At 37.7% G+C, this 13,713-nt stretch overlaps 1 protein-coding gene across 4 annotated transcripts in view; it reads left to right on the top strand.

Moving 5' to 3' along the window:
- Positions 1–10: 10 nt before the first annotated feature.
- CENPK (centromere protein K) overlaps positions 11–13,713 on the top strand; it is a 60,461-nt gene continuing 46,758 nt past the window's right edge. For 2 of the 4 annotated variants that reach the window (XM_067730822.1, XM_067730818.1), the window contains exons 1-4: positions 13–159; positions 3,886–3,940; positions 10,671–10,821; positions 12,854–12,910. In XM_067730822.1, coding sequence (XP_067586923.1) covers positions 10,705–10,821; positions 12,854–12,910 — 174 coding nt within the window. In that variant the 5' untranslated portion in view covers positions 13–159; positions 3,886–3,940; positions 10,671–10,704. Of the gene's footprint in view, positions 160–3,885; positions 3,941–10,539; positions 10,606–10,670; positions 10,822–12,853; positions 12,911–13,713 lie in introns of all 4 variants that reach the window. The other 2 variants (XM_067730819.1, XM_067730820.1) reach the window with 2 other exon arrangements.

Here is a 13,713-nt window from a genome sequence, read left to right as displayed (position 1 = left end):
ATCCCGAAGCAGCGGCGCGGCCTGTTTGTCAGCGGCAGAGCAAGTTCCGGGATTGGCTGGGAGCAGAACCAATCAGAAATCAGCGCGCGCGAGTGCTCGGCCGCAGAGCCCCGTCTCCGGTAGGCTGAGAGGACCTGAAGTCCGGGTCTCTGCGTGGTGGTAAGCGATGCGCCGGGGAGAGCGCCATAACAGTTGAAACTTGCTCCGGGGTTGGCAACTCCCAGGATATGGAGCTGCAGCCCCAGTGGTGGGACCCTTACCTCCGAGGAACTGAATACCTAACGTCTAGCCAGGCCTTGAGTCCCGTTCTTTTCCGGCTCTAGAATCCCACCTGTTAGGACAGAGAGACACAGGGGTGGGGAATTGAAAGAATTGGTTTATTTGCGGGCTTCCCTTCAGGTGCTCCAAACATGTCTTTTTTCCTGAGCTTCTTGTTTCTTTCACACAGTCTCTGAAGAAGGTAGTGAGCGCTTGTTACTGTGGGGCGTGGGGCGTAGGGGGTGGGGAGGGATGGGGCAGAAAACCAGTCATGGCTGGTAACCTAAGTGGCCCAGGCAGGACCATTCACCCTTCTGCCTTCATTCTGGTCTAGGTTTCCATCTCTTAATGGCTTTCTGGACTTAAACTCTCTTCTTTAAAAAAAACAAAAAAAAATTTTTTTATTGTGGTAAAAACACAAAATTTACCATTAAAAAAAATTGAGGGGCTTCCCTGGTGGCGCAGTGGTTGAGAGTCCGCCTGCCGATGCAGGGGACACGGGTTCGTGCCCCGGTCCGGGAAGATCCCACATGCCGCCGAGCGGCTGGGCCCGTGAGCCATGGCCGCTGAGCCTGCGCGTCTGGAGCCTGTGCTCCGCAACGGAAGAGGCCACAACAGTGAGAGGCCCGCGTACCGTAAAAGAAAAAAAAAAAAATTGAGGTATAATTGGCATATGTTATATTAGTTTTAGGTGTACAGCATAATGATTCAATATTTGTATATATTGCGAAACGATCACCACAGTTAGTCTGGTTAACATCCATTACTATACATAGTTACAGAATTGTTTTTTCCCCCTGTGGTGAGAAATTTTTATGTCTCCTCTCTTAGCAACTTGTAAATATGCAATACAGTATTATTAACTGTAGTCACCATGCTGTATATTATATTCCCATGACTTACTTATTTTACGTTCGTACCTTTCAACCCTCTTCACCCATTCGCCCCCACCCCTGCCATCTTTGGCAACCACCAATCTGTTCTCTGTATCTCTGAGCTTGGCTTTTTTTTTTTTTTTTAGGTCCCCCATATAAGTGAGATCATGTGGTACGTCTTTCTCTGTCTGACTTATTTCACCTAGCATAACACCCCCAAGGTCCATCCATATTGTTGCAAGTGACAAGATTTCATTCCTTTTTATGGCTGGATAAAATTTACCTATCCATTTGTTATCTGTCTGTATTACACTTTCTTTATTCATCAGTTGATGGACGCTTAGGTTGTTTCCATATCTTGGCTATTGTAAATAATGCTGCAATGAACATGGGACTGCATGTTTCTTTTTGAATTAGTGTTTTTGTTTTCTTTGGATAAACACCCAGAAGTGGAACTGCTGGATCATATGGTAGTTCTATTTTTACCTTTTTGAAGAACCTTCATTAATTTCCCATAGTGGCCACACCAATTTACATTTTCACCAGCAGTGAACAGGGGATCCTCTTTTTTTCCACATCCTGGCCAACACTTGTTTTTTCTTATCTTTGATAATTGCCGTTCTAACAGGTGTGAGGTGATATTTCATTGTGGTTTTGATTTGCATTTACTTGATGGTGTTGAGTACCTTTTCACATAACTGTTGGCCATCTGTATGTCTTCTTTGCAACAATGTCTGTTTAGATCTTTTCAGTTTTAAATAAGATTGCTTTTTGGTATTGAGTTGTATGAGTTCTTTATGCATTTTGGGTAGTAACCTCCTATCAGATATATGATTTGCAAATATTTTCTCACATTCATAGGTTGCCTTTTCATTTTCTTAATAGTTTCCTTTGCTGTGCAGAGGCTTTATAGTTTGATATAGTCCTACTTGTTTATTTTTGCTTTTCTTGCCATACCCCCAAAATCATTACCAAGACCGATGTCAAGGAGCTTACCACTTATGTTTTCTTCTAGAAGTCTTGCGGTTTTAAGTCTTACATTCAAGTCTTTTAACCATTTGGAGTTAATTTTTGTGTATGGTGTAAGACGGTGATCCAGTTTCATTCTGTCCAGTTTTCCCAACACCATTTATTGAGGAGACTGTCTTTTTCCCATCATATATTCTTGGCTCATTTGTCATAAATTATTTGACCATATATGTGTGGGCTTATTTCAAGTCTCTTTATTCTGTTTCGTTGATCTATGTGTAAAATTTACAACCTTAATCTCTTCTGTTTTATCCAATAAATGTAACTTGTCAAATACCCTCCTTAAAACACTGCTTCCAAAAGCCTACTGAAAGCCTTCTGGTTGCCTATTTCAAACCAGATAAGTCTCTTCTTTACTTTTGCTTCGAGGTGGATCCCAGATACAGGGAAGTAACTGCCCATAGGAAATACTTCTTAAAGTTTTTTTACCTAAATTTTAAAGGTTCCCATTATTTGACACGTCCTACCTTGCAAGTCTTGTTTCTTCTTTGTCTTCTGCTCTAATCAGACCAGTTTCTTTTGTGTCTCACAAATTTTACATGCTCATACTTGCCTCCAATCTTGTTTCTAATGCCTTGAGAGCATCTCCACAGCAAATCTAGCCTTAATCATTATCATTCTAGGGAGTTAGTACTGTGTACTGAGCACTGTACTAAGCCATTCGTTCTTACAGGTAGATTTCTTTGATCTCTCCTATTGTGAATTCTGAAAGCACTTGCAGTCTTTGTTGTATAATTTACCACATCATAGCACTTCTAACTACCTGAAATCGTATCAGGTATTTAGTTGTCCATTTGTTTATATTGTCTCTTTTCAGTGAAAATGTATGCTCCATGAGGACAGAGACTTTTTCACCTACACAGCTAGAGCCATAGTGTCTGACAAACAGCACACATTAAGATGATGTGTTGGATAAATGAATACAGCTTAGAATTACATGGGTATTTTCTGTTACTTGATTTCATGTGTATTACTCTTTTTCCAATGATAGTATGAGGTTCTTTAATTAGTATTAGGTCTTGGCATTAGATCTTTTAAGTTTGTATGCCATAGTATCCCTAAATATAGCACTATTGTTCTTTAGTAAATGATTCAAAATTGTAGTACCAACTGAGGATCTCAAAAGATTGACTTGTTGTCTTTACAGAAAGGTAGATTTAAGGATACAAATTGTGGGGAAAGGATAAATTTAAACCCTTAAGCGATTTTATTTATTTGTATTCTAATGCTACATTGAGCTGCACATTCAGCTAACTTGTTGAATATCTATATACACATACATACACACACACAGACTTTCACATTTTGCATGCTGATAATGTATTTTATTGGTTAGTATTCTACAAAGTAGGGAAAGTTCATTTTGCACTTAATTTCTAAATTAAGGTATATTTAAAACAAATATTTATATAATGTTAGAATATTTTTAAGCATAAAAGTCAAAAATTGTTAATGACTGTTTATGGCTTTGTGAACTTAACTATATCTTTTGTGTGTAGCAAGGAAGATGTTTAGTGTAAACATTTTTGGATATGGCGTAAGTTATTTAACTAGCTTTCTACTAGTTGACATTCAGTATTGGCTATTAACATTAATATTAATGTTAATAGCCAATACCGATATAGTTTTTTATATGCTAGGCACAGTTCTAAGAGCTTTACGTATATTAACTCATTTAATTGTCATAACAATCCTATAGAGTAATATTATCTTCATTTTACAGGTAAGGAAACCAAGGCACAGATAGTTTAAGTGACTTGTCCAAGGTCATACAGCTTGTAAGTATTGAAGCCAGAATTTAATCCAAGACAGTCTGATTGAAGAGTTCACTCCCATAAAGTTTTTTTATAGATAATGTTGCAGTAAGCATACCTGTGTAGACTTATGCAAATGTATCTATCTGTAGGATTATTCCTAGGAGTAGAATTTCTGGGTCAAAAAATAAATGCATTTAAAATTTTGATGGATATTGCTAATTATCCTACAAAGGGATTGGTCTACAAACAGTGCATGCCTTTTGTTCTACACTCTTGCCAATATTGTTTTTTATTAATTTTTTCATTATTGCTAATCTGAATGAAAAATAACTTTTGTTTAATTTGCATTTTTATGACTTATGAGTAAGGATAAGTGCATTTTTCTATATTCAAAAGATAATTTTTTTAATTCCGCATTTGTGTTCTTTACTCATTTCTATTAGATTGTTTTTATTGTTTGCCTTTTTATTGCAAATACCATACAGATATGAAAAGCCCCACACAAAATAAATATAAAGTTTATAAATTGTTATAAGGCGAACACCTTTATCACCATGCAGATTAAGAAATAAAATTTTGATAATCACTTCGGAAGTCTCTCCACTTGACCCATCCGAGTCAGAGCTCCCCATCTCCTTTTATCTCCTTTCTCCCTCCCTCCAAAAGTATTGGGTTGGCCAAAAGATTTGTTTGGTTTTTTTCCCTACGATGGCCCTATAGTGCTTAGTTGTCTTTTGAAACAATTTTGTTAGATTGTATTGTGACAGCTGTCATATCTATGTGCATTTAAAAAAAAGCTTAACAAAATTGGTGAATTTTTGTGTAGCCATTTTAATATTGAAGATGGAAGAAAAAAAGCAACATTTTTGCATATCATGCTTTATTATTTCAAGAAAGGTAAAAACGCAACTGAAACACAGAAAAAGATTTGTGCAGTTTATGGAGAAGGTGATGTGACTGATTGAACATGTCAAAAGTGGTTTGTAAAGTTTCATGCTGGAGATTTCTCGCTGGACGATGTTTCACAGTCGGGTAGACCAGTTGAAGTTGATAGCAATCAAATTGAGACATTGAGAACAATCAACATCATACCACGCAGGAGATAGATGACATACTCAAAATATCCAAATCAAGCGCTGAAAATAATTTGCACCAGCTTGGTTATGTTAATTGCTTTAATGTTTGGGTTCCACATAAGTTAAACGAAAAAAACCTTCTTGACCGTATTTCCCCATGTGATTCCCTACTTACACATAATGAAAACGTTCTGTTTTTAAAACAAATTGTGACAGGTGATGAAAAGTGGATACTGTACAAAATGTGGAACGGAAGAGATGGTGGGGCAAGCTAAATGAACCACCACCAACCACACCAAAGGCTGGTCTTCATCCAGAGAAGCTGATGTTGTGTATTTGGTGGGATTGGAAGGGAGTCCTCTATGATGAGCTCCTTCCGGAAAACCAAACAATTAATTCCAGCAAGTACTGCTCCCAATTAGACCAACTGAAAGCAGCACTCAACAAAAAGTGTCCGGAATTAGTCAACAGAAAATGCATAACCTTCCATCAGGATAACACAAGACTGTATGTTTCTTTGACGACCAGGCAAAAACTGTTACAGCTTGGCTGGGAAGTTCAGATTCATCTGCCATATTCACCAGACATTGCACCTTCAAATTTCCATTTATTTCGGTCTTTACAAAATTCTCTTAATGGAGAAAATTTCAGTTCCCTGGAAGACTGTAAAGGCACCTAGAACAGTTCTTTGCTCAAAAAGGTAAAAAGTTTTGGGAAGATGGAATTATGAAGTTGCCTGAAAAATGGCAGAAGGTAGTGGAACAAAAGGGTGAATATGTTGTTCAATAAAGTTCTTGGTAAAAGTGAAAAATGTGTCTTTTTTTTTACTTAAAAACCAAAGGAACTTTTTGGCCAACCCAATAATTAATAGCCTGACTTTTATAGTGATCACTTTTTTAGTTTTCTTTTTTTTCTTTTATGATTGGTTGTTGGTTTTTTCTTATTAATTTGTGGGCATTCATTATTCATTAAGGAAATTAGGTCTTGGGTGCCAAGCATATACAAATTTCTTAAGTTTTGGGGTTTTAAATTTTAACTTTTTAATGATATTTTTGTCCATTTGGAATTTTAAAAATTTTATACAGTGATTTTACTTAGTTTTGTCTAGAAAGGCCTTTCCTAATCCAAGATCAAAAAAATGTTTTCTCCCTGTTCTTTTTTATGGTTTGGATATTTTGAGGGATGGAGGAGTAGTATAAAGATTGAGACATATATCTAGGCTTATTTTTCCCCACAAATACTATGCATTTGTTAAAAAGAATGAGGGAGGTGTGTTTGGGCCAAAATATACCTGAAAAAAAAAAGCAGTGTATATCATAGGTTTGTAAATGTGTGACTCTAGAAAGGCTTTGTATTGTGTTCCATTGTTCAATTGCCTGTCTATGTGCTGATTGAACACTATCATAATTAGTATAGTTTTTAAATAAGTTTAACACGTGGTAAGGCAAGTCTTCCCATCTTAATCTTCATGAGTGTCTTGGCTGTTTTTGGTCATTTGTACGTCCATATGAATTAGAATTAGTTTGTCAAGTGCCACAAAAACTCTTAGAATTTTGAAATAAGATTGAATAGATCAACTTGGGAGGAATTTACATCTTTACAAAATGGAGTCCTCCAATCTATGACATATCTATTTACGTTTTTAAAAGCTCTCTGTTGATAAGTCATATATTAAGCAATATAAAATTTAAGTTTCATATGAAAGAAGTATTTTGGGGGGGTGGGTTATTCTGGTTTGCATTTGGTGTTGTGGGATAGACATCCTCATTGTTTTTTATTGCTCTGTCCACCTCCTTAAAGTTACCCAACATTGAATCTTATGCCATCAGACTGTACCACCGATCATTTCTCCTTGCAGCAGTTATCTAGCAGGATTATGTCAAGCTCCTTCATTCCTTGATTTTTAGCTCCTCTCCTGCAATACTGTTGTAATACTGTCCCTCTCCTGCAATACTGTAATTCTTGGTGATTTTAATATCCATATAGATGATCTTTCAAATAACCTGGCCTCTCTTTTTCTTGACCTCCTTTTCTCCAGTGGTTATATTCTCCATCTTATCTTAGCTACTCACTCCTCTGGTCATACCTGAGAGACTTTGTCATTCTTTCACTTTGTCTCTGTCTTCACCTATGCTGTTACACTATAGAGGAAAACACACAACTATGTTCTACTTTCACTTTAAATTCATGACTACTAATCTCAAGTGGGCGTTTAATGTTATCTAGTAATCCTACTGTTTTACCCTCTTCCACTCTCTTATATATCTATTTTATACATTTTTTTTGTTCTTAAATCTCCAATGCTTTTTCCCCATCTTCATTTATAGCTGATGACTTTAGTTACCATTTCATTAATAAAAGAGAAGCAATCCAAGTAGAACTTGCACAAGCTCTTACCAACACATTTATTCACCTACCTGTCTGTATCTGTGCCCCTAATATTCTGCCTACCTTCCCATTAAAATAGATGAACTGTATGTATATCTATCTTAAGCCAACCCCTCTACTCGTGTATTAGATCTAATTCTTCTCTTTCCTCTCCTTTCTCTTCAGCATCAGCAATGTTTGCTTCTCTTACTGTATCATATAAAGATACTGTATTTCCTCCTAACTTAAAAAAGAAAGCAAAAAACTCCAACCCATATCTCACTACAGCTGGTACCTCACTTCTTCCCTTTAGAGAAAAAAATTCTTGAAAATGTTTTATATACTGGATATGTCCAATTCTTTTTACCTTCTATTCTCTCTTGAGTCTACTTCAGTCAGGCTTTCACTTCCACCATTCTCCTGAAACTACTTTTATGAAGGTTAACAATGACCTCCATTTTTGTTATTTACTTTAATGAAATTGTGTGACAAGTTACTCCAAAACTTATGTAATAGGAGTGGGGCAGGTGTGCAGCCATTGGGGCACGACTATTAGCATGGCGGTTAGAGGTCCTGCTCCAGCAATGGTCAGTCTTGCAGTGGTCCTCGCGGCAGAGAGTGCAGTATCAGGCGGACTGTGGGCTTCTCCCCAGACCCTCGGGCCTCAGGCTGGTGGGTGAGCTGGGGGGCCCAGGGACAGGCTAAGGGCTGTGTCCCATTGAGCTCCAGAGCCCTCGCCCTGGCCACCCACTGGCCAGGCCCAGGCCTTGAAGCAGCAGTGAACCTCTGCTCTATCCCTACCTCCTCGACCTAATGGTGGTGGCAGTCTCCATGGGTCACGGTCCGAGGAACCTGGTTTGGATGGCCTGAGGAGCCTGAGGGCAGGTTGGGTCCTGGGCGCCTTGCTCCCTCGGTGACGATGGCTGGGCAGGGTCTGGGGACCTGGCTCTGAGGGCGCCGCCAGCTGAGATCTGTCTTTTCAGCCAGGCCTGGGCACTGGCGGGAGGGCCCAGACTGGGTGCAGGATGGACGCTCCTGGACAGGATAACTGGCCTGCTCCTGGGCAGGATACACGCCCCCACACAGGGGGGCAGGATAACCCCCTTCTCTTAGCCAGGGCCTGGACCTTGGAGGGTGAAAGTTGAGCCTTGGGACCTTGCCCTCTCTTGCCAGAACAGAGAATAACGTTTGTTTTGTTGGAGGTTTATGGGAACATCGTGACCTGACCATGACCTGACCTCAAGAACAAAGGACCTGACTTGAAAAAGTTTGCAACAACTAACCATGCCCATCCCTCACCTTTCCTATAAAAGGGCTTTGCTGAAAATTTTCAGGGAGTTCCGGGTTTTTAAGGATGAGCCACCAGTCTCCTTGCATGGCCCCGTAATAAACCTTTCTCTGCTCCGAACTCTGACGTTTGGGTATTGTTTGGCCTCACTGTGTGTCTGGCACACAGACTTGCATTCATTAACAGAGATGTAAAACAACCATTTATTGTGCTCAGTGATTCTTGCATCAGGAGTTCAGACAGGACATAGCAGGGACAGCTTGTCTCTGCTCCACAATGTCTGGGTTCTTATCTAGAAGACTCAAAGCCTGGGGGCTGAATCATCAGAAAATTTGTTCACATGCGTGTCTGATGGTTGATGCTAGTTTTTGGCTGGGAACCACAGTGTTTCAGTGTGGGCTTCTCCAAATGGTCCCTTTATTTGTGCTAGTTTGGGCTTCCTTATAGCATGGCTGGGTTGCGAGTGTGAGTATTCTGAGAGAGAGAGACAGATGTAAGCCTTTTATGACTTAGTCTTGGTAGTCATGTGACATCACTTTCATTGTATTCTATTCATATAAGTAGTCAGAAAGGCATACTCAGGTTCAAGGGGGAGGGTAAAGAGGCTCTGCCTCTTGTTGGGGAGTGACAACCTGAAATATTGCTGACTATTTTTGGAAAATACAGTCCCTTAACCATATTGCCAAGTAAATTGTCAATTCTCTATTTTTATCTTACTTGACCTATCACTAGTAGTTGATAGTTCATCACTCCTTCCTTGAACACTGATCTTGGAGTTCAGGATATCATACTCTTTTTTTCCTTTTACCTTATGCGTCACTCCTTCTCAGACTATTTCCTCATCTCTTCAGTCTCTCCAGGTCTGGAACTCTTCTCATTTCTATCTGTACACTCTTCCTTTTCTGATCTCACCTAGCCTCATGGCTTTAAATATCTGTATGGGGGTGACTCAAATTCTAGCTCGAAACTTTCCCATGAACTGCAAACATGTATATCCAGTTGCCTAAATAGCAGCTCCACTAATAGATACCTTAAATTTAGCACGTCCTGAACTGGATTCTTAATCAGCATCTCATGCCTTGCTGAATCTGTTTCTTCTATCATCTTCCCCATCTCAGTAACTGGCAACTCCATCTTTCCAATTGCTTAGGCCCAAACTTTTAAAATAATAATTGATTCATCTCTTTCTTTGACACTCTGTAAACAGACTGCTAGGAAATCCTTTTGGCTCTATCTTGGAAATATATTTAGAATTGGACATTTTGTACTCTCTCAATATTATGCTGGTCCCCATCTTACTTGGATCATTGCAGTAACTTTCTAACTGGTTTTCCTACTTCTCTCCTTACTGGCTTTAGTTATCCAGAGTTATAATGTTAAAATACAATTCAAATCATGTCATCCCTCTGTTCAAAGCCCTCTAATCACTTAACATCCCAGCCTATATCGTTAAAATGACTTGCAAAGCCCACATGATCTCATCCTTATTATCTCTCTGACTTCATCTTGTATTCTCTGCCTTACTCTGCTCTAATCACCGTGGCTACTTTACTGCTTTAGGACACAGCAGTCATGTTCCTTCCCCAAGGCTTTTGTACTTACATTTCCCTCTGCCTGGAGCCTCTTTCCCTAAATATCCACAGGTCTTACTTCCTTGTTTCCTTCATGTTTTGGCTAAGTTGTCAACCTCTCATTGACCTTATATGACCACCTTACGTAAAATTACATTGCCCCTGTCTCAGCACTCCCTGTGTTTCTTCCTTGTCTTGCTTTTCTTCATTGTACTTACAAATTATTTGATATGCAACACTATATTTTTAAAATCTTTTTATTATAGCTTCTTTATATTTATTTTAATCTTTTTAGTTTATTCTGTTTTCCTCACCTAGAATGTAAGCTCCATGGTTGGAGGAATTTTTGCCTATTTTCTTCACTGTTACATCGTTAGCGCCTAGGTGAGTATCTGACAAGTAATGGGTATTCAACAAATATTATTAAATGACTATTTTTTATACTTTAGTTTTTCTCACAAGGCTAAGAAAATCACAAGGCACATGTCAGTGAATCAGCAACATCTAGATCCAGATAGTACTACAGATGTGGAAGATGTTACAGATGCTGAAGAAGAGCTTATTAAAAAATGTGAAGAAATGTGGAAAGATATGGAAGAAGTAAGTATCAAGACATGAAAGTGATATCCCAATTACTTACTATAAGATTGAATTCCATTTCAATAATAGACTTAGGAAAGAAATAATTATGCTGGATTCTGAAAGCCATTATATGATAAATACTTATATATTTTTTAGACCTATAAGCATTCATTTAAGAAACTTTATACTAGGTGAGCTGTAGAAAGAGAGAAAATTATGGCAGTCCCTACCCTGAAGAAGATTATCATCTAATGGAGGCAATAACAAATTATATTAGAAGTGTGGTGGTAAAGTTCAAAGACTATACTTAGGAGGAGTACTAAGCCTAGACTGAAGGGGCCAAAGATAGCTTTCTAAAAGAGGAAATAACTGAGTTCATTTCTAAAGAATAAATAGGAGTTAGCCTGTGAAAGTGGAAGAGGTATACAAAGCAGAAAGAACAAAATATATAAATGTTGGGAGAGTTTAGAGAACTCTAAGTAGAATAGTATGACATGTAAATTAGGAGAAGAAGGATATGTAGAGTGAGACTGGAGAGGTAATTAGGGGCAACACATGAAGGATTTTGTTGAATGTATATTATGGGGAATGATTAAAGGATTATAGACATGAAGTGACCTGATGAGATATCTTGATTGAGAAAATAACTGGTGGTTTTGAAGAAGATGGAATGCAGAAGAGTGAGACTATACAAAGAAAGAATATTTAGGAGTCTCTAGTAGTAGTCCTGTAAGACGTACTGAAGCCTAAGTCTTGTCATTGCAAATAGAAAAATGGATTCAAGAGATGCTAAGAAGTTTGGACCAAAAGGACCTGGAGGTTACTTGTTGTGAAATGGGGAGGGGGAATTACAGATAGTTTCAGGTTCCTGGTTTGGGCTATTGAGTGGTTGGTGAGGTTATTTCCCAAGATAGAGAATATAAAGGGGGAGAACACATACTTATGGAGTTTGAGTGAAAATATGAATTAATTTAGAAAACGTTGTGTTTGAAGCGTATGTACATTTTCTGAGTTACTGGGGTAGAATCACTTCTGGTGCACTATAGTATGCTGGTAAAAATTTGTTTTACTTAAAATAGTGTAATGTATAATATAGGCCACAGACATTTTTTTACATCCTATTCTTCCCAGTAAGGTTTCAGATCAAGGCAGGTTAGTGGGGTTTTTTTCTTTTAAAAAAAAATTTTTTTTAACATATATCCTTGGTACTCTGTATTATTACTGTATTTTCAAGATAATTTGTATTGCTTTGGAAATTTTTTCGATATAGAAATTTGAATTAAAAAAACTGAAATTTTTTTTGATGGAAAAATACTGCGCCTAGAAATAAGCACAAATAAAATTTTAATTGCCCATATTTTTACTCAGATATAATCACTATTAACAATTATGGATTTTTTTTAATGGCATAGTAACAATGTCTCCTGATGGCTTTATTTTCTTATGATCTTAACTATCTTCTTACCTCTTTTGTTATCTTTCTGTAATGTTTTCCCCCTTGTTCTTTTATTTCCCATTTTTCCGTTATCTCGTTTCTAATTCACCCTAGCTATTAATTTTTGTTTTTGTTTTTCTTATGCTCATCTTTTCATTCTGTGTTGAGTTAAGCATCCACTTTTACTTTTTTTTTTTTTTTTTTTTTTTGCGGTACGCGGGCCTCTCACTGTTGTGGCCTCTCCCGTTGTGGAGCACAGGCTCCGGACGCGCAGGCTCAGCGGCCATGGCTCACGGGCCCAGCCGCTCCGCGGCATGTGGGATCCTCCCGGACCGGGGCACGAACCCGTGTCCCCTGCATCAGCAGGCGGACTCCCAACCACTGTGCCACCAGGGAAGCCCCACTTTTACTTTTGATCTGTTCACTTTGGGTCCTATTTGGCTGCCTTCCTGATCCTCTTGCTTAGGAAGTAAAGAATTTAAACAAACTCTTCTCATATATCAGATATTTGTATATTGTTTTAGAGGAATATTACATTGGTATAAAAGGACAAGGAAAAGGAATTGTTTGTGGTGTATAGTGTGTGACTTGTTTTTCTTTACTTTTTAAATCAAGTGTCAGAACAAATTATCGCTTGTTGGAACTGAGACACTCACTGATTCAAATGCTCAGGTATGATTCTTTTTGTTCTTCTGAAAAGTAGGTAAGTGGAATTTATTGTTTTAGATAAGAAGTGTGTCATCTATATTTATGCCAAGTATAATAGCTTTGTTAATACCTGTATGCTTAATGATTTGGAAAATTTTCTACTCTTTCTGATTTAAGAGGAGTATTTTAAAAACTTTTTGAATAATCTGTTGTAAATAAATTCTTTATCATTTATCTTTTAACAACTACACATACATTCAACTTTGAGTGAATTACTCATTGGCTGCTATTATGATACCGTGTTAAAAATTAGAACAAATACTGTCGTACTTTGTGTTAGGTGCAGTAGCCACAGTTATTTTACTGTCTGTGTGGAATCTTAACTGATTTTACCCTAAGCTTAATAAAAGGATTAAAATATTCATTTCAAAATGCAAAGACCTATGGAATTGGTTTAGAGATAAACCAGTGGTTCAGTGCAACAGATTAAGAATTTAAAATATGACAAAGATGATAGTTCCAATCTTTGGGAAAGGGATGAATTAGTTAATAAATGATAGTGATACAACTGTATATCCATCTGGGAGAAAATAAAATTGGACTTCTATCTTTCATTATATAAACATAAATTCTGGATGAATTGCTATGAAAATCTTACAAGAAAAGCTGGAGACTATTTGTGCAATCTAGTTAGAGACCAGGGGAAAATGTCTCGGCTGATAATAGAAATTTAGACATGGTAAAAGAAAACTTAGATGCATTTGACCATATAAAAAGTTAAAAATGTTTTAGTGATAAAAATTCTAAGAACAGATTTAAATATACAA

The sequence above is a fragment of the Pseudorca crassidens genome, chromosome 3 (genome assembly GCF_039906515.1).
Source record: "Pseudorca crassidens isolate mPseCra1 chromosome 3, mPseCra1.hap1, whole genome shotgun sequence".
Classification (NCBI taxonomy): domain Eukaryota; kingdom Metazoa; phylum Chordata; class Mammalia; order Artiodactyla; family Delphinidae; genus Pseudorca; species Pseudorca crassidens.
This window is presented reverse-complemented; position numbering and strand designations above follow the sequence as displayed.